This window comes from Anarrhichthys ocellatus, unplaced genomic scaffold (genome assembly GCF_004355925.1).
Source record: "Anarrhichthys ocellatus isolate YVR2014 unplaced genomic scaffold, GSC_Weel_1.0 scaffold28, whole genome shotgun sequence".
NCBI lineage: Eukaryota > Metazoa > Chordata > Actinopteri > Perciformes > Anarhichadidae > Anarrhichthys > Anarrhichthys ocellatus.
In genome coordinates, this window is record NW_022280058.1 from 3,109,811 (window position 1) to 3,135,207 (window position 25,397).

The 25,397-nt window shown below is 40.3% G+C and overlaps 1 protein-coding gene across 7 annotated transcripts; it reads left to right on the plus strand.

The window, feature by feature from the left end:
- The first annotated feature begins 733 nt into the window (after positions 1–733).
- prom1b (prominin 1 b) lies at positions 734–24,169 on the plus strand. 7 transcript variants are annotated; one of them, XM_031863376.1, is made up of 30 exons: positions 734–1,542; positions 8,800–8,861; positions 9,198–9,224; positions 9,328–9,533; positions 11,484–11,604; positions 11,723–11,786; positions 11,933–12,022; positions 12,568–12,591; positions 12,861–13,078; positions 13,196–13,270; positions 13,373–13,436; positions 13,642–13,650; positions 13,759–13,918; positions 14,547–14,699; positions 15,080–15,203; positions 15,371–15,474; positions 15,716–15,800; positions 15,898–16,044; positions 16,436–16,507; positions 17,153–17,245; positions 17,674–17,691; positions 17,882–17,935; positions 18,181–18,261; positions 18,607–18,675; positions 19,962–20,051; positions 21,216–21,331; positions 21,855–21,920; positions 22,097–22,189; positions 22,582–22,616; positions 22,699–24,169. In XM_031863376.1, the coding sequence occupies exons 1-28, from the start codon at positions 1,281–1,283 to the stop codon at positions 22,164–22,166; spliced, it is 2,724 nt and encodes a 907-aa protein (XP_031719236.1). In that variant the 5' UTR covers positions 734–1,280; the 3' UTR covers positions 22,167–22,189; positions 22,582–22,616; positions 22,699–24,169. The 7 variants fall into 7 exon arrangements, with proteins under 7 accessions (XP_031719236.1, XP_031719239.1, XP_031719237.1 ...); XM_031863379.1 differs by lacking the exon at positions 21,855–21,920; XM_031863377.1 differs by lacking the exon at positions 17,674–17,691.
- Positions 24,170–25,397: the final 1,228 nt, after the last annotated feature.

Genomic DNA, 25,397 nt, shown 5'->3' on the forward strand with positions numbered 1-25,397 from the left:
TGTGTGTGTGTGTGTGTGTGTGTGTGTGTGTGTGTGTGTGTGTGTGTAACAGGAACAGTGGCAGGAGTCACTGCAGGCTCTGTTCAGAGGGCAAAACACTGCAGTCCACTGTTCCCCCATGAATGGACATATTGGGGGGTTTCTGTCATCACAGTCATTCACACATACTTTTATTTTTTTTCCCAGGGTCCAACGCTGTTGAATTATCTACTTCTGGATACATGACTTGTATTTCCCTGATTACGTCAACACACAAGTTTACATTAAGTATCGTGTTAAGTAACTGTGAGCATGAGAGGATGAAAGAGAGCGCTGATACATCAAAGACTTAACTGGCTACAGTGTTGCTTTTTAACTGAACTTTGGGTTTTCCCTTTTTTGAACTCAAACCTTTTGTTTCTTGCCAAAATTTCACTATAGCCTTGACTGTCTATCTGATGAACTTCAGAGCTGAAGGGCAGCTGCCGAGTGTAGAGGCAATCACCTGCCTCCCATACATTCATACATTCATTCGTACATACAGACACCCTCTGAGATTATGTTGTTGGATTCTCTCTATACACTGTAACACTATCTCACCTCTAATGCGCAGAAGACTTCACAAATGATAGTTGGTCATTGTTGGAGTCGGTTGTCTCAAAATACCTGACAGTGACAGTAGATATATATATTATGTAGAAATATTTAAATTGAATGGTCATTTGAGAACGTATTTTGACTAGAATTGACTGTTTATAACTTCTACAGTCATGTAGTTATGTACAGGGAGATATTCAAGAAATACTCAAGTACCTCAAAACAGTACTTTGGTGAATGTACTTAGTTACTTTCCATCGCTTGTATAGCTAACATGTAACGGTGTCGCGCGCCACAGAAGCACCCGGCCGAGCTTTCAGCGAGCACGAGCGCTCTTGGGTTTTTGACGTGCACGCGGGATTAGGCTACTCACAGCCGGGGCCGGTGAGAGTGAGGACAGGACAGCGGGACAACGAGCGCATCCTTCCGTCCATTGGTCCGCTTCAAACTGTCGAAAAAAAAATGTCTGCGATGAGTCCGTACCGAGAAACCAGGAGCTGACGGCTGCTCGAAACCTCGAGCGTTGGATGTTAAGTTTGAAAGTTTTCCTTTCCCTGCGAGGATAAAGCACCGAGAGGGACAGGTGTCCTCGCGTCACCAGCGCGTATCCCCTCTCCATCCCAGCGCGAGACTGTAGCGCGACCGGGGGCTAGGACTTTTAACTTTTTTATTTTTGTTACAAAGCTGGACTTTTCTGAGCCATTATGTTGTGGACAAGGTGGCTCGTCCTGCTGCTCTGCTGGGGGTCCACGAGCGGCGAGCAGCAGGCGGATGAGGCGCGCGTGGAGTCCCGCGTGGACTCCCGCAGACAGCGGTCCCCTCCACCGGTAGAACCGCTAGATTTTGGGTTTGTACCGGCGGCGGTTTATGATACCCACGCTTACTACGAACCAGGGGCCGTGGGGATCCTCTTCCACGTTGTCCACGCGTTTCTCTATGTTATTCAACCGAACTCCTTTCCTAAAGGTGAGATTATCCCTCCTCCCCACTCATGCCCTCCTTCCATCATCTTCACTCTGCGTCTTATTCCTCTCACACCTGTCAGGGCTTGACCTTTTCCTCTGGATACACAAGTCATTCTGGATGGCTCAAATTACCATAAAAATAACCTAAATGTGAATTATGTGTGTTCCTGTGGCCGTAACAGGTGTTACACTAATTTATGTGATTCAGAATTTTAGCTTTATTGTGACTGCAAATCATTTAATTAAGCGTTTTTGTGCCACAAGGTGCCCAGTAGAAAAATAATGATATATACACAGTATATAATAAATAGTAGGATATATTCAATTTAAAGATACATACCTACAAATTAATTAAAAGAAAGTTTGTGTGTGGACAAAGTGCCAAAAAGTGGGCACTTTGTTTCCAAGCGTGCATGAAAGTGCATTTTTGAAAATACTTATCGGTGCTAATATTATTACAAGTTTTGGATAGTGTGATAGCAGAGACTATGGCCAGTATAAGTCTGTCTGTCAGTCCACCATCAGTCTTTTACCTAAAGCTAGTCAATTGGTTCCCAAGCTGGAGGTTGAAACCCACCCAAGGGGTCCCAATATAAAGATGGGTGGTGTGTGGGAGTAACACGATTATTAAAGTGACAAGAAAGACAAAACTGTATATTACTGTAACATTATACCGTATATATTTACACATCTAGTCTTTTCCCAGCAGCATTTTCGACATGTCATTGTGTGATTAATAATATTAATTATGGCCCTGTTCCATTCAGGTTGACCATGGTCCTATACTGTGCATGCTGCCTCACTGTTACGACTGTGACATGCTGAAAAGAATGGGATCCTAATTAATTTGATTAATTACACCTGTGTTTACGCTGCTATGACAGGCCGAACTGGGTGCTGTGAAAAGGGCCTGTCACTGTCACTGAGAAGGAAAACGTAACTCTTTGTGCATAAACCTGCCAAACCATGACATGTGCTGAGGGGTCACGAGTCAAAGGTTGGAAACCACTCTCCTGTAGCATCACAGACTCTCTGACTGACCTTGTTTTACGTCATAAACTAAACAACAAAGTCCAAAAAACACTGAAAAACCTCAAAGAGACGACTGTTGCAGGACTTATTTGCACACTGCAAATATCAACGCATGACTTCCCAAAAACTCTCCTTATTAAGATGATACTGAATCAAAAGAGCACGTGCACAGAGGGTATGCATGCATGATGATATATGGCTTGTAGGGCTCATAAATGAGCAGATTATTGGGATCAATAGCTATCATATATCTTATGAATGATCCTCTCATGGGGCCCATGCTTTAACATTATTGAGGTGACATCAGGTCTGTCACTTGATCAATACCTACATCGTGAATGTCACGCTCTTTGGTGTAGAAAACAAAATCCAGCAATGGATATATATAGCCATAATCAACTCAAAGCGGTTTGTTTGGGTTCTGTATGCGCAGCTATGAGTGGTCACGTTGGAGGATGACATAGTGCAATAGGGTTGAAGGTTTTAAGTTGCTGCCATTTTGGTGTCCAGGGTTAGTGCTGCTGGCTGGGTAATCAATTAACAGATCAGCGATTAGAGGAGGCTTTCTCAGTCACCTGCATCACCGCGTAATACCTTAATCCACTGGACCATATGCTGCCACTGTCGGGGACTTTCCACTATGAATTACTGTCATACACACGCGCAGGTAGAGACCACCTGGACCTCATGTCACACACTCACACGTAACATATTTACGCAAAAAACACAACACACATACCTCGAGGTTCACTATTCGAGGGAAAATACAGCACAAGCCCGTTCTTTAGAGAACCGTTGGTCTGTGAATCCAAAAACTTAAAAAGGATTGTTCTGAATTATGTTACTCGAACTGCCTGAACATGTTTGCTAAGACAGATAAAAAGTTTTAAGCAAAAGCTTGATTTAGTATGTCATCATACAGTGTACAGCCAAAAACTAAATAAAGTATTTGCTTGAGTTTTACCTCTTAATTTGACATTCATCACTATGCAACTCTTTTTACAACTAATTTCATACGGAGCATACTTTTATGAGTATTAGTAGACAAATGTTTAACTGTATATATACTATATATATATACTATATATATATATATATATATATATATATATACTATATAGCATGTTTTTTATTTAATAAATAAATAGTCTTTATGAAATACCTGGTGAAGGCTATTTTTGAATACTCTGTGTGAATTAAATACTTGACAAATGAAAAGTACTTTGAGTATTTTCTCATTTAGTTAAGACCTTCAGTGCAAAATGAACAGTTTCAAGTGAAATTATAGAGAAAAAAATAATAAATATTTCCAGTTATTATACACTGACTATGTTTACATGCATGCACACAAATACAGAGTAATCACATGAAGACAATATTTAGATTTCACTACAAGCAGAATTCTAATCAATATAGATTTTCTGAGAAATTTTAGTTAGAAAGTGATTATTGTTATCAACATAATTGTGTATCAATATATCTTAATATATGATTTAATCACGATACGATTCAATTAAAAGATGATAAATGATCATACTGCATTCATGTCCGGCCTTATTTACTCGTTGATGTTCAAACTGCTGACACCGAGTTGTCTGAAGATTGGATTGTCCGTGGTTGAGCGATCTCACAATAATTCTGTGGCAACATCTCCACAAATCCCTGTTTTATTATTAATGTCATTAATGTTTCAGGTTTCCAGTAGAGCTGCTTGTATCTGAGTTACTGCTGAAGGGTTCATCATTGGTTCCTGACCCGCTCATCCCTCTTTATAAATCTGTGTGAAGGTTGTTTTTATGATGAAGAAGCATTTTGGACTCATTGACTGTGTGAGGAGGCCGTGTCTTATCTCTCTGATACACACAGGGTAGATTAGAGGATTAGCATCCACAGGGCTAATGCTAACACTGCTACAGATGGCATTGTCACACACACACACACATGTGTAAGCACGTACGGGCATGCGCACATACACACACATACTGAAAGTGGGTCATAGTCATGGTATTTGTCTGTTTGCCTTAATTACTGGGACTGATCAGGAGGCAAATGTCTTAAATCAGATCACAAACCCAAATGAGTCGTCTGATAAGAATATGTGCAAGGAAAGGGAGGAATTACTGCCTCCGAAAAGTCAAGTTGATCATGTTTAGATGCTTTTGATCTGCATCTGCATCCGACATTGCAGCTACCGTTCATCTTTTATTCCTTTTATGTTGTAAAGCTATTTCAAGCTTTCAACGTGTTGTTGTCGATTGGGAGACTGGACAGCTTGTACTTTAGGTGTCTGTTGTAGACCTGAAACAAGAGGCACATCGATTCATTGTTATTTATTTTAAGCAATTTATTTAAAAAAAATAAATCGCTGTTTTCTGCCTCTCAGATATTTGCAGATATTGTTAGACTTCCAGTATTTCATTAGTATTCAGGAAATGATGGACGGATCAGTCGACAATGAAAGTAGTTGTTTCAGTCTCTCGTCTTTCTGTGTCTTCACTTGAACGATGATTTCTTGTGGGAAGCCCCTGATGAGGTGTCGAGTGCAAACAGAGAAAAAGATCACATAATCCTCTTAGTTGTTTTGCTTCAGCTCACAGGCGGCTGTGTAACTTTCTATAGCTCCTGGTGCCCCGAACATACATACTCTACTTATAGCCTTGAGTGAGTAATGCAGTTATTTAAGTTATTTACATAACTGTGCTTCAGGCAAACCTGACGTGACCCTTGTCATCGCACCTTTTGAACTGCAGTCCACAACATCGTGGCTTGTAATAAAAACAATGTAGTAAAGCAGTGATCCTGGCTCTTCTACATTTTAGAGCTACAATCTCACTTTGTCACCCCGATGTAAAACCAATATCAATCGATGCAATGCCTGTCCATATGCTGTCTCGTGGTAACTTAAGGCAGTGGTTCCTCTGGGTTCATGGTAATTCACAAAAAAAGGAAGAAAAAAAGAACATGGTGTGTTTTTTTTAGGCTAAAAATCTTTTCAATAAAACAGTTTGAGGGAATATGAGTAATTCCTTTTTGAAACAATCTCAGATGTGAAAATCACTCTCTGGTTAAACTGCTCACAGCTCATGAACCAAGTAGACACTGCTAGATAATGCTGCAGTTTGCAGGCGTAATCCCAAAATAATGTCTTTCTCCGTGCTATTTTCCAACCATTGAATGTACTCTGAAACTTGCATTACTCCAGTAGCGTAACTGCGATCTAACTTGCTTCCCCCAAAGCACGTTCAAAGGGTTAAAAGTCAGTTCCTGTCCAAACAGCTGGAGAGACTCTACATCACATTGGCAGAGACTAACATGTGTATGTGAACCCTCGTCACCACTCCTTGAAGAATTTCAAGTGTGACGTTGTGGCTGTACAAAAAAAGACTCTTATCAAAAGTAAGCAGTTCGTCTGTTTCAGGAGCGATCGAATTGACTAATACACTTCCATCCACAATGAACCTTATTGGGGAGTGGATGCAAACACGTAGATGCCTTCGCTGTTTTGTGTGTGTGTGTGTGGGGCTGAGAGTGTTTCCATTAAATGAGGCCTTTAATGTAAATAGTATAGATTGTTGTCAGGTTACATAAGGCTGCGTTCACACCTTCCAGTAATCTCTCAGCGCGTCCCATGGTAGGGGATTGTGGAATTCTATATTTACACATTGCAGTAAGAAGGTAACTAACTTGCAGCAGTGTTTGATGTTTCGCTGTTGACATATTTAGCCTTACAGTGGCCTGTATGAACCTGGGTGTGTGTTCTGTTGTGGATCCAATATGTGCTTCACCTTGTTTAACTCTAGTAAACAACAAGAGCTCTCACAACAGATGCCGAAAACATGTAAATGAAAAAAAACGTATGCATGTGTTGATACGAAATCGGTTCCTCGTCTTGCAGCAGACACATGGTGGGCAGTGGTGGGTTCATTCTTTCAGGTTCTTTATCCGCCCTCTTCCTTTCGTTTGCAGTACCTACCTCTTATATTGGGTCACTGAACTAAGCTGTCTAAGCTTAACTGCCCCCGGTGGCTAATGCTAACTAAGTACCCGATCAACAACAGGTGGCATCGACATGACTCAGATGTGCTCATATGCTTCATCTGCAGAGGTGAAGGAGGGAGATGTCTTCACCCCGTCATGACAGTCTGAGGCTTCCAGGTGAACCACTTTTATAAAACAGCTCTGAGAAAAGTGAGACAGCCAGAGGAAGATGGTGCTGAGAGGATTATCCATATGGTCACAAAATATACCCGAAATCTCAGCTCCTTTTGCTGACCAGAAAGGCTTATTCTGAGACAGTTTTACTGTTAAAGCACAGACTTTTTTTAAAAAGAAGAATTATAATGGAAATGTTTCACTTCACTCTTCACTATTTTCTGACATTTTAATGACAATAAAATCAATTGATGAAAATAAACATCAATTGCAACCCTATGTGAGAGGATGAACAAAACAGCATAGCATACAAAGAGACAGTAATAGTACTTTAATTCACCTAATTTACTGGAACATTGAAGTGAGAAAAACAAATCTAGTCACTTTTCAGTTACATGTGCTTTCTCACCTCACCTGAGGGTCAGCAGGTGCGCAAGCAGGAGGCACAACAGACACAATGTGTTAGTGTGTGTGTGTGCGTGTGTGTGTGTGTGTGTGTGACAGCTGTGTCAGCATTTACATGCTAAACTGGCCTCCATCTGCTTGTTGTCGTTTGCAGTGGCACCTACTGTTCCAACCTGAGAGGACTTGCTATACGACAATATTTCATTCTTAAAAGACAAAAGTAGTGTGAGGCATATTTCTTCAATCACTTCGATATCTGCACCTGAGCACGAAAGGGGCAGGGCGCCAACCATTCGATCTGAGAGATCTGATAAACCGATAACAAACACTGGAGAATATTGCCTTCACTAACTATGCAACTATTCAGATACTGTGTCGTGTATGTCCACATCAATAAGGTGGAAGAAGTATTCAGGTCTTTACTTCAGGACTTCAAGTAAAAGCCTTGATTTCTAAATTCGACATAAGTACTTATCATCTGGCCCATTTCAGATTCTAGTTATTGCCGCATTGATATGTAAGCATCACTAACTAATAGGCCCTTTTCACAGCAGCCACTTTGACATGTAGTTGCAGGGTACACACAGCTGTAATTGATAAAACTGATGAAGGTCCCATTCTATTTGGTGTCACAGCGATTACAGTGAGCCGACATGCACAATACCAGGCAATACCCAGCCCACCTAAATGGAACAGGGCCATAATTATGCAATTACATGTCAAAATGGCTGCTGTGAAAAGGGCCTATTTTAAGTACTTAATATACTGCCGGGTAGCTTAATCTGCAATAGTATCAGTATCAGAATTTCTTAGTTTATTATTTTTGCCGTTCTAAAAAGTGTAGTCGTGCAATATTTTCCTCTGAAATGTAATGAAGTAGAAGTACAAAGTAGCATAAAAGGGAAACTACAAGTATCTCAAAATTGTACTCAAGTACAGCACAAATATCCATGTAGTGTGAAGGAGTTTGTGTTTGTGTGCATGCATACAGGTGTTATTGTTAGTGTGTGTGTTTGTGTGTTAGAGATGCATCAATGCACCCAGTCTCTTCCACACAATGAGGCATACTGCGTATTAATTAAACACTGATATCGGATCGGTACTCTGTATTGGCCGATACCAGAAGCCAAGGTATCGTATCGGGACAAAAAATGTTGGATTGGTGCATCCCTAGTGTGTGTGTGTGTGTGTGTGTGTGTGTGTGTGTGTGTGTGTGTGCGTGTGTGTGGGAGGAATCAGTGTTCCCCTGCAGAGTAACAGTGTGGGTGAGTCCCTCACCATCCAGGTAGGCTTAGTGATGCCTGACCCACATAAATACACAGACAGCTGGACCGGACTGCAGTCCTCACTGGCAAACTACACAGTTCAAACAGCTTCCGCAAAAACACACAGCTGTTAGATATACGAGGAAATACATTCGCAATACTTTTCCTCGGAAATTAAAATATGAATCCTCATAATCTCTGTTGTCTGCTCATGAACAGATAAATGGATTTTTCACTCCAGTGAAGCTTCTCAAACGTTACACAGGAAGTGTTTTTGATTGTGTGTGATATTGGCAGATGAGTCGTACACCGCCTGTAAAACACTGTTGTGCAAGTGATTATAATTACATTTCTGCAGATTGAGAGATTTACGTGTCGACCTTTCTGTTCTATTTGTTTTTCAGATCTGATTATTAAAGTCATTCAACAAAACATGGGAGGAATCAAAATAGAAGAATGGAGAAAGGTACGTTTGATTTAAGCTATAATGGAGATGAACTCAATCGTGATGTTAAGCAGTGTTTGGATATTTGATTGATAAATGTAATTGTTGATTTGATACTTTTTGTTCTTGCAGATTCTAAAAAATGCACCTTCGAAGTATAGAAATTTAATTTGACTCTTTTTTCATCTTTTTTTCTACCTTGACTCATGAAGTTGCCTTCAATTCCCTCTTTAGAAATTGGAGTTTTGTTGCCTCTTAAACTCTTGGCTGTCACACTGACCTTGTTTTGTTTGTCTTCCTTTCCCTGTGTGTGTGTGTGTGTGTGTGCGTGTGTGTGCACGTGCTTTGGGGTCACAGCCAGAAAATGTGGTCCTGTTACTACAGGTAAACTCCTCATAACATTGTGTTCCCCTAATACACACTACAATGTCATACAAATGATTCAGTGAGGGAGAACGGTGATTGTATGAATCTCCTCCTCCTGCAGATGATCCACTACGAAGTCGGATTCCTCATATGTGCGACCATCGGTGTCACCTTTTTGATCCTCACCCCCATCATCGGCATGTGTTTCTGTGTGTGTCGATGCTGTGAGAACTGCGGAGGGGAGATGCACCAGAGACAGAGAAAGAACATCGACTGCCAGAGAGGTTTCTACACCGCGTCGCTCATCGCCACCTCCATCTTCATTGTGTGAGTCGCTCCTTTCAGCCTTTGTCATATCATCTTGTTTATCAACACTATGAGGATTATTTTTCTCTTTTCATGAGAGAGATTAAGGTATTATGACAGTGATTCTGTCCTCACTGTGTGCATTCTGGGTTTTTAGATTCTGATGAGTTGTTGGAAAGTGGATTTTGGATATACTGAGCTGGGTACTGGTAAAAGTATTTAAATATTAGGCCTCAACTTGCATATATTTTCAACAAAAAGGGAAACATGTCTTGCTAAACTTGAAGTCGTAGATCCCAAAGCAACCAGTACACAAATGTTTTCTGAATTTGACGACTATGAACCACAACATAGATCCCTGGTTCGAGTCTGGCCAGAGACCTGTGTTGCATCCTTCTCTCCTTTATTTCCTGCCACACCGGTGCAATTTGTAGTAAAGACGATAACGCTACAATTGACAACAAATGTCCCTACAATGAGCTTTATAAAAATGAACTGACATTTCTCATTAATCAGTGATACCAGATCAAAAGTAATAAAAAGTTAATTGTGAAATTATTGACACAAACACAAATTGTGCAAAAACTCCTTTTGGTTGCACAGTTTTTGCATGCTCATGTGTATTTGTATGTGGGTTCTCAAAAGAGTTCTCCACCGATTTAGCGTTGAACTCGTATAATGTAGCTTCGAGAAGAGATGACAAGCGGGCTAACAACCCCAGTGACATCACTCGAGGCAGTTTATCAGATTTTGAAGCCACAAAAGGCTTTACACAACTTTTCTTTCTCACATATGCAGTAGTACTCCATCAGACCTGTAAACAGAAGTTTGATGGGTAAAATCCGTGAAGTTTCACTTTCACAAAACTGCTCACATTCAGACTGGGACTTCTGTGCCGTTAACCTGCAGTGTAGGAGAAACACAATCCAAACTGAGCAGGACAGTTAGGTGTCACTGATATCACTTGGCTGACTGTGAGAGGCCTCTCTGTCTGAATGAGTGCTTTCACATCACAAACACGCATGCTCACGCACACACAAAGACAAAACATGCATATATGAGTACATGAAGCAGTTTGTGGCCATTTGGAGATATTATCTCAGGGTTTGTTATCATGATTCTTGTACCATCTCTCACACAGAAGATTCTTTCTGTTGCTCCTTCTGTCAACATTGAGTCAAATATTTGCTCAAGGCTCAGCAGAGGGAAAGAGATTTGTTATCTGGCAGGTAATTGAAATCCCTTCAAAAGAAAAAGAATCAGCTGAGCACCGCGTCAGACTTCATCACTCTTTGTTGTTTTCTAAACAGTGAATTATCGCAGCATTATCCGTCCTGCTTTCTTAATTTATTACAGTAAGTTTGCTACAGTATATTACAACAGACCTCGTAACGTTAATAAACTTGAGATAAGTCAATATCCATTTTAATCAATTTTCCTTGTTAAATGTTTACTAATCATGAAGGAGATGGATTGTAGAGAAATAGTGGACAATGCACCACACAATTATTCTAAGCTTGCAGGAGATTGAGATGTTTATTTTCAAAAATAGGCTAAAATATGTTTATTTGTATAGCTGTAAATCATGTAGGTATTTCCCAAATTGTTTCATTGCAACAGTCAGGACAAAGAAAGTCTTAAAATATTTTTGATCAAACATGTGAGCTGTTTATAATGACCTGATTACCCTCCATTCATGTGATAAGTTCTGAAAGGATAAGCAGAGAGAGAGACAGGGAGAGAAAGACAGACTTGCTTCTTTGAAATCCACATTTCAGATTGAGATGTATAATAGAAATAGAGAAATGCGTCTTTGCAGGTCGGTCACATCTCTCTGAATTCTCCAACAGTGACTTTTGAAGCCCATGGAGCAGAACTACACCTTAATGTAGCCATGCTGCCCTCTGCTGGTCAGTACTGCTCACTGTCTTTACTTCACTGATCCTGTGTGTGTGTGTGCTTGTGTTTCAGTCTGGGAGTGCTCATTGCCTATGCTGCCAACCATAATGTCAGCACACAGATTAAGAGCACACGGCGGCTCATCAACACCAACATGAGAGACCTGAAGACGTTTGCTAACAACACACCTGCTGTATGCCCTCTCTCACACACACACACACACACACACACACACGCACATGCATTCCCATTTAAAAGACACATACACAATAATTCATGTTTGAATGCTTAATGTGTGTCTTCTGTTGCAGCAAATTGATTACCTGACAGCCCAGTACACCACAGCAAAGAACAAAGTCCTATCAGACCTGGACAGTAAGTTGAATTCAGACTGTTTACATACTTTATTTGTTTAATGTCCCTCTCGTTGTTTGCCTGTGTCTCCCCGTGTTTACCTACAGTAGCAATATATAACTGTCATGTTGTCATAAACCGTCTGATCTTCCCGTGTTTCCGGACAGACATTGGACCTTTGCTGGGTGGGAGGATCCACAGTCAGCTGGAGAAAGAGGTGGTTCCCTCACTGGACACTGCGCTGCGTATGGCAGGAGGTAACACACACACACACTCTGTATGAGCTTTTCATACGACCACCTGTTCACTTCAAGCAGTGGAGACGTAGTATCACGATGCAGTGCTGATGCTGCTGCTGCTGAAACATCTAATTGTTGATATTGATTTTGAAATTCAAGGATAAATCTCTTCAGCCAAGAACTATTTTTGTTCGAATGTAAAAGTCTCTTCATGTTTTCTGTTATTTAAAATGCTCAGAAACCTCTGAACACGTCAAACAAAACTGCAAAATAATACACTGTTATCATGTTGAATGTTACTTTGAACTGAAATTGTAAAGTATTCCTTATTTTGCTGAACTGAAAATGAAATTGCGACCCCATTGCAACATATATCTATGTATAAATATATTATCTTTGTGAATTGTCCCCACACTTTTTGTGTGATGCTACAGGATTTGTTTTTATGTGCAGTTTCCTCTCATGTGGTTTCATTACTACAGACTCCTGTTGTGTCTTTTAAGGGCACATCCTCACCATGTTTTACTTTCCATTTTTCCTCTTTGATTTCCTTTTATCTAAAGCAAAAGTTGAGAATGCCATCAAAGGTAATCAGAGCTGATCTGCTGATCTGAACCACTGCTGTGCCCTGTAGAACGTCTCCTATCGTGTTTTTTGTGGTGTCGTGGTATTTTGGTTATTGTTGTAATCTGGGTAGTTCTGTGGTGGTTGCGTGGATTGTGAATATGTGTTAAAATAAAATGTATGAGGCTCACCAGTTTGACAATACAAAATAACACACCGTTGTAGATTATTTTACTGAAAGTGTAGTACCAATTTTTGATTAAATTGCACTCTTCCTCTCTCTCCCCTGTAGCCATGCGGGAGACCAAAGAGGCCCTAGAGAATGTCAACTCCTCCCTGGAGGTTCTCCAGGAGGGGACGGGGATGCTTCAGGCCAGTCTGTCGGGGGAGCGTGCCTCTCTGTCCAACACCTTGTCAGACCCTGCCTGCACTAATGGAGCTGTGTCTCACACCTGTAACACCATCCGCTCCACGCTGTCACAGCTGGGAATCAACGCTGACTTCTCCACGGTACTGAGGAATTATCTGACACATGAGATTAGAATGAAAACCTTGAAATAAATGGGAAAAAAAACATTTTAGTTGCCATATTTACTAATCTTCACTCTTTTTCTCTTTGTCTGTCAGCTGCCAGACGTCACTCGTGCCTTGGAAAATGTCAAAACAGTCCTGAAAACGGACCTCAGCAACATTGTACAAAAGGTCATTGTTGTCACTCTCTTTTTCATATTCTTACGAAATACACCCTAGAAATGGATATATATGTTTCTTAATCATCCTTTCTCTCTTCCTTTCCACCTCCAGGGTTACTCATCCTTTAATGATACACCAAATCTGGTTAAAGAACAAACTAAAAACATTGTCTCAGGTAAAGAAGTGTGTATGTATGTATGTATACAGTATACGTATGTATACACTGTATACACTGTACTGTATGTATGTTTATTTAGTTCGCCGAACAAATACAGTGCTTTCCCTTCTTTACAAATGAAATGAGATTAAGTCTGATTGTAGTATTTCACTTTCGTATTTTTTCTTCTCTCGCCTTCACCTTGTGAATGATGAAACCACAGCTCTTCCTCGTAAGTCCTTCTTTGTCCCTTTTCACTTTCTGTGAGACACCTTTTCTCAATGTTGTCACCTTTGTACTGACAGGCCTTCTAATTGATATTGTTTGTTTGTGTGTATAGGAGTGAAAGGTATGCTGGATAAGATTGGCATAGAGATCAACAGCTTTTCAAAGATGTTCCCAGTGGAACCTTCTCTGGTCAATTTCACCATTTTCCTCAGCGATGGACAGAAAACGATAGAGTCCTATTACCCACAGATTGACCAAATGGACTTCTACAGGTTTGTGCATGTCTGTTTGTCTGTATACTTGTATCAATCAGGTTGTGGGAACACAAACCTGTCACATTATGGGGACAAACTTCCCATCTGGGGAAGAATCTGGCCTCCTTCAATGTGACGGTTGGTCTTTGAGATAATTGCCCCACCTCCTCCATTGTAATTGGACGGTTGGGTACGATGACAATGTGACAAGCGCAGTGTTTTACCCAAAGTTGAACATTTTTCAATTCTCTGCAACCAGAAAAAAACGAACGCGCAGAGCTGACGCTCGGCATCTTGGCCCGCTGCTGGCGTTTGTAGCGTAGTGTTAATGAATGGCGCTTCCATTGTAAAGAATTTAAAAAAGAAAAACGTGGACATAGCGGTGTGGTGGTTTGGCTTGTCAATAGCATATTGCAATCCATATCCATATCCAATATATGAGCCAATACCTCCAAAACTAAACAACTCACGCCAAAACAGTCTGGATTGATAAATAGCACTACTGGTAAGAGGAAAAATATGTATTTTCTAAAGTCAGAATTATGACACGGTTATGGTGAGGGTAAATTGTAAATTGATGTTAATCAATGCAGTGTCCTCGCAAACGACAGCACTAAGTGTGTGTCTGTATGTGTCTGTGCCGCAGGTGGGTCGGCTGTGTGGCAGTGCTCTGCATGGTCGTCCTGGTCCTGGCCTTCAACTTCCTGGGGCTGCTGTGTGGCACCTGTGGCTACGATAAGCAAGCTACACCAACAACACGAGGCTGCCTGTCGAACACCGGCGGCAACCTGCTCATGGCGTATGTTACTAAGACCACTGTTTAATACTGCAAGGGCTTTCATCAGAGGGCCATAGGCTTAATCACCATACTGTTACCTCATTCGGTGATGGATGGTGACTAAGTTAAAATCTTTGAGATTATTAATTTAATGCTCAGCTAATTTGAAGTGACAAACAGTAGATGTTTGCACTGTAGAACATTTGTTTGCTCTCTATAGACATGTGATCAAATGTGACAAAAGTTCAGTTTCGTTCACCCTTTTGTCCCATAATTGACCATTTTTGCAGCTTTGCCCTGGATGAATGATGCATTCTGCCAGTAAACAGTTATTCTTAGCAGATACCTACTGATGTTTCTGTGTGATTATGTTTCACATGCTCTGCCTCTGGCTCTTTCAGTGGGGTGGGCTTCTCTTTCATCTTCGTCTGGGTGCTGATGGGCATCGTGACCACCTTGTTTGTTGTTGGTGGCAACGTGGAGAAGATGATGTGCGAACCGCTCGCTAACCGACAGCTGTTCAAGGTGTTAAAAACAAACTTCTTTCCCGAATCGTCTTATTTTGACTCTCCCCTCTGCCTTTCTCTGTGTTACTTTAGAGAGCATTTAATCTGAGCGGGATTGTGTTTAATAACGAACAACGCGGTGGTCTTTGTGTGTGTGTGTGTGTGTGTGTGTGTGTGTGCATGTAGATCATAGACACACCATTCCTGGTTCATCCTGCCAAGAAGAACTTCCTTCCAGGGATGCTGTTTCAGAATCCCAACATTGACTTGACTTTGGGAAGCATGTACAGGTAACATGCCAACAGCTAATACTGTACATAATGTAATTAAAGCTCATTGTTTACTGCAATTTACAGTGTGTCTTGTGACAGAAAGTGAAAATAAAAAATAAAAATTAAACAAGATAAATAAGGTTAATGAGCTGCATATTGTGCCTCAAAGTAAAAGAAAAATATATAATGTTTGTGCCGCAAATTACATTTTCCAATTTTTTCCAATTTTGACTCAAATGTTTGTATTTTGTCTTTGTAGGGACTGCTATGAGAACAACGGTCTGTACCATTCTCTGCAACTGGAGACCATGTTCAACATCAACTCCTTCCTCAACAGAACTGTGGTGAGTGTCCGTTTACTGAGTAGGAAATGCTGATAAAAGTCTGTGTTAAAGTCTGTGTGAATGGTAACTTATCCGTATGAATGTGTGGTTCAAACAGTACAACAGGGATCTGGCCAAAGTGTTTGAGAGTGTGCAGGTCGACTTGCACGACATCACGCTGCTTGAGCAGGCCGGCAGAGACAGCCTCATCAACTTTGCCAACTCTGGAGTTGGAAATATCGACTATGAAGCCTACCTGGCTGAGGTAATCTGTGTGTCTGTGTGTCTGCAGTACCTTTTCTGCCATATGTGGACATTGAGTCAGGCTAAGCCTCCAGGACTTTAATGTAAGTTAATGTAATGTCCGTTGACAAAAAGTTAGTGTTGTTCTCCTTTTATCTGATTGTTTTTGTGTTATTTTAATAAACTAAACATGAGTACAGCTGTTGTAATATGAAATAAAATTTGAAATAATATTTGATCAACTAATCTTATTTAAGGATACAAATACAAAAGGTTACCAGCTCAATTTTTTGTGAATATACATGATTTTAAAAAATAATGTAATTTTGGGCAAATACTTCTTATTCACATTGTGCATCTCCAGACTGAAGCAGGGATTTTAAAACTGTATGATCCTTTGTTTTTTGTTTTAGGTCACTAAGGGAGTCACTCTGGTGGATCTCCTCTCCTTCTCGACTGACCTGGAGGCTCAGGCCGACCAAACGGTGAGTCTCATTATTATCTCACCAACAAATTACAGCAACGGCATGATGCTGCTTTTATCATTCAAATGCAAAAATGATGAAGAAGTGTGACAGCAGTGATGTTTTACACACATAATACACATTGCTTAGAGTGACGAAGATGAGGTATAATCAGTGTTTATATTTGTCAGCTGCAGTGATCTGTCACATCTAGTTTAACTTATGATGCTCGAGTGCTTGTGAAAATATTTGGACCCAGGGAGTTGGCTTTAGAGATTTTAACGTCTATTTCATTTGTTTTTGAATCTTGATTTAATCTTGACATGTTAAAGAAATGTTCTTAAACTAACAAACCCAAATATAGAGTTGGACAGCCTCTCTGGAAAATAATTTCGCTTCATGCTGAGTTGGTCTGAACAAGCTGCCCATTCACTCTGAACACACACATTTATGGCACATGCATCGTGCATAGTACAGGAACTATGCCATTTAAGGGCACACGGGACATACCACAGAAGGATTAGTGTGTGCTTGTATTTCTAAAGCAGGAAGGAATAATAAATAATTTAATTGATAGTCATTACCTGATTATCCTCAAGATTTAACTGCAACAAACTGCTGCATCCTCTGCTCTTTGTGTGTTTGCGTGTGTGTGTGTGTTTACAGCCACGTGGTGCTCTGGAGAACGCACTGAAAGGACACGCCAGCAGTATCAGACAGATTCACAGAGAACATGTGGTTCCCATGGAGCAAGCAATGGTAATCACCTCTCTCATCAAGCACATTAAACACTTAAACTTCATACACATGCACAAGCAAATACACACAGATCCGCTCCTATGTCCAAACAACACCTTCCTTCTACTGACAAAGTAAATAAACATACAGTATACTCCTTTATGAGACTCGACTTAGCAGGAACCATCTTGTGTTAACATTTGTAAAGTTCTCAGTTTTTTAAGGCTTATGGTAACAGCTGCTAAAGAAAATTTCAGATAATATGCAACAACAGCAATGTACCTTATTTCTCAGTTCTGGCAAACTATAACAAACAAATTATTAGGATAGATAACATAAAAATCACAAGTTTAAGAACAAACCAAATGGAAGTATAATCTTTTTTTTTGTTAGCCGCTCTCTTTACTTATTTTCTCTCTTCTTCCTTTTTGTTCGGTAAATGGTAACAGAAATATGTCAAAGCGCGGGTAAGCCACTGTTAATATATCGCAACATGACAGTGTTCATGTTGCGTGTGTTGTCATAGGAGTGTTGTTCATGTTGTTAATGTTGTGACAGCGGTGATGTGACGTGATGGCGTTTTTTTGTTAATGGGTCATTTAGAGACGCAGTTATGGTTTGTTTGGTGACAGTTTGTGTTCTTGTCTCCTCACACAGAGTACACTGAGCCAGAGTATCAAGCAGCTGCAGAGGATGTCCAGCGACCTGCCGGTGAGGAAACAAACACTAGCTTTACCGATATTACAGATCATTATATTACCATTACATGTTGTAAATAATATATATAATCATTTACTGTATTAGCACACAGGCAATGACGTCTACTTATCAAACCATGAAGGAAACATACTATTAACTTCTGTATTGTCGTCTGAACATAAACAAACTATTCACACTAACTTGCTTAATTGTCTCATAAGTGCAAATGAATCTCGTTCTCTGTCTGTGTCTTTTAGGTCAAGGTTACGAATATCCTGAGTGCCATCGATGCAGCAGAGTACCTCATCACTCATAACGCCTCCCATGTGGTGAAACAGGTATTAAAAAGATAATTACAACAAACTGCATTATATGAGTGATATGTAACTGTGCTCACGTGGAGACATCTTTATTTATTTATTGCCACATTTGTTGCTTCAAAACGGTCAATCAGATATTAGACAGCGATATTCATCTAAAAACTTGTTTTCATCAGTTCCTCAGCTCCCACACAACAGTAACTTCTTGTATTACAACACAAGTTTGATAGACCTGAGTCGAAACAGCACTATAAGAACAACTTATTCAATATTTTATCTTACCGTATCCACATTAACCCTCAACAGACTGCCATCACACATTTGCTGACATGTTTCAGCAAATGACTGTTTGTTCCTCTCTAGGAAACAAAAGGCTACACACAGAGCTTGGTGGGATACTTCAAACAGTATACAGAATGGGTAAAGAACTCGGTGAGTATACCACCAGTTGTCTATGTTGTATAGTCTCCTTTTAAAGTTTACAGGTTGATAATTCACAGGAGAGACTTTGTTAGCAGAAGGGAAGAGTGTAATTGTACGGTGCAAATTGAAACCCAAGGTAAAAGTGTTCCGTTAGTGTTGGATTTATACTTGATTATAGTGAGAGAACAGTAAAACTATCAGCAATCGAGCTGCACTCTTAAGAGTCAACCAGGACCCTGTTAACAGTTAGTTTAAAATGTGTTTTGGGGCGGTCGGATCACAAGTGGACAGCGCTAAATACAAGTGTAAATTACCACCAAGGCGCATTGTGATCTGACAGAGTTCTCACAGTTCCTTAAAAAGTCGTAAAGGACATAAGTGGTATACAAATGTTTTCAAAAGTGTTAAAAATGCTAAGACATGGGAAGTAGGATTTCATGAATCTTGTGACACAATGACACCAGTCATACAAGTCAAATAAAGGAAAAGTCCTAAATCCAAGTCACCCTGTCTGATTCACATCGATGTGGTCCGGGACCCATTTCACAACACACCTTTTGTAAGCTGCGTTCTAAATCGCATACTTTTTCTTTTTACTTTAAGTAAGTACAGCAGCTGCCCTTACAAAGGGCGTTATGTTGCATGCAGTATGCATTCAATTGGGACACACTACTTCCACATAACATGGCACCTTGAATTGTGACCCTCTTGCTCATATACCTGCTGCACAGAGGATTGTGGGTCAGAATAACCAGAAAAAAAATTTGTTTTGCCTGGAACCCAAAATAAATAGACCCAGTCTGTATGGTTTTGATTTCTAGACTAGCCAGGGAAGTGGATTGCTGCCTCCCGTCATTTAAAAACAACAATGTATTTGGTTTTAGCAAACGGAAAAGATGCACGTCTTTATTTGCGTATAGAGTGGAGAAGCGATCCCAAGTGGTCACTTGAGACGCATCTGGAGACGCATGCAAATGCCAGTTGTGAACCGACGTATTTAGAGCTGTCCACGTGTGATCGGATCACCCAAGACGCATGTTAATGTCAAGTTGAAACAGGGCTCGGATGTTAAGTAAATCACCGGAGCTTTAGAAGTTCTCTGATTGTAACCAGATTATTTAAACAGTCCAAGAAGCCACTTTGATTTAAATGTAACGTCTATAATAAGAAGCTTGAGGAGAGATCATCTTCCACTGCTACACCATACTCATCAAGTTATGGTTTTACGTTTGACGTCATTCATGCGTGCACTGTAATCTATACTTTGGGTTTTCTGGTGTATTTCCCCCCTACAGTTGACTTCAGAGGTGGCCCAGTGTAAACCCATCAGTAACATTGTGGACAGCATGGAGATAGTAGCGTGCAGCTTCGTAGTCGACTCAGTGGTAAGGCACCAGAACACTGTGGTTATCTGTATGTGTGTGTGTGTGTGTGTGTGTGTGTGTGTGTGTGTGTGTGTGTGTGTGCGTGCGTGTGTGTGTGTGTGTGTGTGCACTGATTCATTGCACAGCTGTATGTACAGTACATGTTCGCCCACATGTATTTGGATTTCAACTAGAAACATAAACGGCTCTTTGACGGTTTGAGGGAGCTCTGGGTTTTTGGGAGTGATGAAGACTGTGGAGCCATTCGGGCCTCACGTACGGGAACAGTTTTTTTCTCAGGTCTCCGACACACTCGCTCACACACACTGAGATGAGATAGGGTCTGTTTGGAGGCAGGAGGGGGAGTAACATACACATAGATTCCTCTCTGTTTTCACTCCTACCCCGAGGAGTTGTAAAGTTTTTTTATTTCCATATCAGCTACATATCGTGTGTGTTTGTGAGAGTTAAATGAGAGCTCAAACAAGTCACAGACTGTGGTCAATATAAATATAAACATTTGTTTTATACATCAGCGCTCCAGCAGTGCCTGGAGCCTCTGTATGTGCTGCATGTGTGTACGAGTTTATATTCATATGTTCTGTCCTATTTGTGACTGGTGACGTGTACATTTCTTGTGCATCCATGTGCGTGTGCCTTTATGTGAAATCCGTAGGGCTGCAACTAACGATTATCAATTCATCTTTTTAAGTCGATACAATTGTGAAAAGTGCCAAATGAGTCCTTCTTTAAATCTTTATATTGCTTTGTTTTTGTGACCAACACTAAACCAAAATAAAAAATATGAACAATGGTGGAAAGTAACAACACTTACATTTGAATACTGTACAATTACCACTTTGTAGTATAGTATACTAATATAGTACTTTCTTACTGCACCACTATTATTTGAGTATTGTAGGCACTCTACTAGTTACTTCACTGATTTAGCATAAAAAACACGCATTGAGTAAGTAAAACTACTCAAAATACTACTGTGTGTTATTTCTATTATTGCTTTCACTTTCTACTGACTACTATGAAGGATCTGAAAACATCTTCGACCATTTAAATGATGAATCAATTCATCGACTAATCTTTGAAACATATTAAAGTTGAATTGAGTGCGACAGGAATGAATCAAAGGTTGACTGGATAAAGATGACTTGTCAACGTGTTTTTCAGAACACATTCTGGTTTGGACTGGGAGGCTGCTGTATCCTCCTGATTCCCAGTATCATCTTCTCCATCAAACTGGCCAAGTATTACAGGAGGATGGACACAGAGGACGTCTTTGAAGAGTGAGTCCAAACACACGCTCACATTTTGTACATACAGCCACAGACAGAAATGATGTTAGTTTTGCTCGTAGTCTGAATCTTCTCTGTAGATTAAAAAATAATGAATTAATCCTCATCTTTCCTTCTCTCTGTCGTTATTCCTTTGATTCTCCTCATATTTTCTCCTCGTGTTATTTCCGCTCTCTCTCCAGGACCTCTTACCCGTGGCTTGTTGCACTTTGATGTTTTTTCTGCTATTCACACGTCTTTTCGCCCTCTTCCACGTGCCCATTGCCTGTTTGGTATGGGATACTTCGATTTTTGGATCCCGTCACATCTTTCTTGCACCTTTTTTTTTTTATCGCAAATCTGACATTACAAGCATGGTCTTCCTCTCTTTGCATGGATCTTCATCTCATCATCTTCTCCTGCGTCTTCCTCCTCTTTTTCGACTTTAATACCGAGGATCACTCCATCCTTGTTGCTTTCAGCGGAGTCTTCCCATTCTCTTTCTCACCTGTCCAACCTCGCTCTTGTGTTGCAGTATGGGTAATACAGGTAATCATGGTGAACAAGTGTGCGATATCCACGGAGACCTCGCTGTGGTCAGGTACGAGCAGTGCCTCTGCTTGCATGCATGCCGCGGTGTTAATTGGCGGAGGGGTATTTTGAGAGAGTCTGCAGACATTTGCGACATTTTTCAACAGACTTTGACTTTTTAAAGAATTCCCCATGTGTGTGTGTATATATATATATATATATATGGTTATGTGTGTGTGTGTGTAGCTCTCCCTATTGTGACACCCTGACCCGGTTCCCTCGGGCCTCTGCTCCACCGAGCTACGCCGACTGGTGACCCAAAAGGAACTCGTCGATGAGGTACTGATGTGAAGCTATGTCAGGTATAACTTTGCACTAACCCTCATCTAACAACGTTAACAAACAACTAAAACCATCTGAGAATCACCAGCCATTTAATCATCATCAGTCTGATTTCACCCAGGACATTTTTTTTCTTCTTTCTATTTTTTCTTGTTTTCTTCATCCTTCATCCATCGCTGTTGTCTCTTTCAAGAGACGATGTACATTCAAATGCCGGGACTCAAGAAGTTCCTCATGATGGAGTTAAGAGGAAGACAGCCTATTTATTACTCTAGACACTCTCCAAATTGTGTGTAGTTATGACCAACTGAGAAAAAGTCTCCTTCTAATGTAATTTTATTTTGACTTTTCTGAAACTAAGTAGATTTTCATTTTCTCTTTTTCCACAGTGGACAAGAGAACTGGAACTGATATTTCCCTCGTGGTAAGTGCCACTCCTCTCTTCAGGAATAATAAAAAAAGAAAACACACTGTTTGACAACTAACTTGGCTTCTCGCTTTTCTAGGATCTCTGAACTTTCCAGCTTTCCCATCCAGTTCTTGTAACACTTTCAAGGACCAAAGGGAAGAACAACCAGGAACTGTGTGGTGAGGGAGTCCCACTCCCCGTTACCCCTTCAAGCCATTTGGCAAGGACCTCAAATGCCAGCCAACTATAATTTATCTAGTATTTTCTCATACACGTTCATCACGAGCATCAGCAGTCCTCCTAGTGTGTCGTACTGTACATCATCAACTCTAAGAGCAATATTCCCGCAATAGCTACTTTTACCTGTAGAGAATACAGTTGTTTGTACTTCAGTTATCAGTTTCTAACATGGTGACACATATGTACATTTTTTACGCTTTCAAAACTTTTGAAAGTTTTATATATTTTTTTGTTGATGTTTGTTTTATAACACATAAGTAGGATTTTTTTTAGAAATAGTCTGACATTTTGGGGAAATGCCCTTGTTTGCTGAAGATACAACTCTTGTGTCTTTTTGTTGAATACCAGCCTGTTAGCTAGGTTTAGCATAAAGACAAAAACAAAGTGTAGCAAATCAAAATTTTGACCTGATGATCTCACCAGATGAAAAGTCAGGTGATCACCAAAGTTATTAGAATTCATCCCCAGGACACCGTAAATCCACCGTAAATCCACCGTAAATCCATCCCATAGTAGTCTTGATATGTAACTGAAAGCCAAAAATTATAAACAAAATGTCCGGGGATCCACCAAAGTCCTTAAGATTCATCCTCTGGGGACCATAAATGTCTGTAGAAAATGTCATTCAATCAATATTGCCATCCATAGAGCCACTAGCATGGCTGAAAACGACAATTTACATGGAGTTATGCGCTGGACTATTTCTTAACTGGACTTCTTATCGGCATTTTTATACTTTTTATTTTTATTTTTTATTTTAACAATTAAACAAACAAGATAAATCCTTGTTTATTGGTGAGCGTTAGAGCTGGTGGTTCGTGGTTTTTGTTCCCTTTGGTCTGAGCCACTCTTTTTCTGTTTCCAGGCTTTATGCTAAGCTAACTGTTGATATGCTGTAGCTTTATTGTTAGCATACAGACAATGATCGACCTTTTTAGCAAACTTTCAACAAGTAAACGAAAGAGAAATATTTCCCAAAATGTCAAACTATTCATTTAAACATTGAAGAAGGAAACTAACGATGTGGCAGAGGCAAAGTGTTACTAGCTATTCAACACACACATAAGCTACATACACATACCCTTACCAGGTTTTAAGACAGCTGACAAACCAGATATTGTGTCTTAGGCATTTCTCGCCAGACCATTAGTGACAAATAGTGACTTGTACTTGTGAGAGGGGTTTTTTTCTTCACCATCCTTTGATTTGAAAAATAAAACTCCCAGAGGCCTCTGTGGTGGCAGACGAACGTACACACATACAAAAATGATAACACAGCTGAAGTTTGTGGTGAGGGCACAAATCTGTGAATAAAAACTTCAGTCTGATAAGTGTCTGCTTTGTTTTTCTTCCATAAACACATGAAGTGGATGGATATACCACTGTTATATCATCTACTGAGGAAACTCATAAGATGTGTGTGATTTGTGTCATAAATCACCCAAAATCACTTTTTAAGTGCTTTCATGTTGCAGATAAACTCTGAGCCACTGCTAGGATTGAAAAAGAACACTTGATGATATATGTAGATGTACAGATGTTTTAGACATCCACGCCCTAAAGAAAAATCACCTTAGCCCATCTGCCAAAACACAGAGCACCGGGTAATGCAGAGAACATTCATGTAACATATGCCGAGTTGAGTGCACACACAGCAGCTGAGAAGGTCTGTTTTGGGAAGGTTTGCAGGTTTGCAGGGAGGGGGGGGGGGCTTGGCGGTGGTTGAGATGGCGCGACGCTGCTGCATCCTATCAGAAGAGCACTCCACTAATTAAATTTTTGGAAACATCTGGTTCAGACAACATACACACATACACTTCATATGTTTACTTCACATTCCCTGTGTCTCTTAAAGGGGAACTTTTTCTCTTTTCCCCAGATTGATGGCTATAAAAACAAAACTTCCTGAATGTACTGAGGGCATGTGTATATACACACACGTGCAACTTTGTACGCAGCAGCAGGCTATAGGCTATAGGCTACACTCTCTTCTTCCTCCGCTATGTGTCCCAGCCAGCCGGTACATATGGACTATGTCTTCTCAAAGGCAGCGTCTGTTCCTCTGTTTAGTTTCACAAGTTAAAAGTCAAGACTATGGTCAATGGTGATACTGATCTCTGTATTTAATCAGTATTTATATAATATGATCTAGAGGTAGTGGGACTTTCTTTAGCTCAGTCACCATTCTGAGATTTCAGTGTATCATTTTTCTGCTTTTTGTTGTATTTTGTTTCTTACCTACCAGCTTGACCGTTCATTTTGTGTTGTTTATTTTTGTGGTCTGTCTACTGTAAACACTCAATTTGCCACTAGGATTAGAGTTTTAGCTTTTTGTTTCCTTTTGGCAAATAGGCTACTTGATTTGGATTGATGGCCCAGATGAGAACACTGATATCGATGAATATAAATCCACAGCTTAGCATAAAGACTGCAGGGAGGAGGAAACAGCTAGCCACCATAAGCTACACGTCATACCAGACCAGGTGAGACAGAGGTAGCAAAACTTCTGAGTGTATTGAATTGAGAAATTCAAAATGATTTATAACTGACCCTTGG

Bases quoted from the DNA above. Each gene is read 5' to 3' on its own strand.
- prom1b (XM_031863376.1), top strand. From the start codon at position 1,281: ATGTTGTGGACAAGGTGGCTCGTCCTGCTGCTCTGCTGGGGGTCCACG. The intron at 16,045-16,435 runs GTAATCTGTGTG...TTTTTGTTTTAG, and splicing joins ATGAAGCCTACCTGGCTGAG to GTCACTAAGGGAGTCACTCT. The intron at 16,508-17,152 runs GTGAGTCTCATT...GTGTGTTTACAG, and splicing joins AGGCTCAGGCCGACCAAACG to CCACGTGGTGCTCTGGAGAA.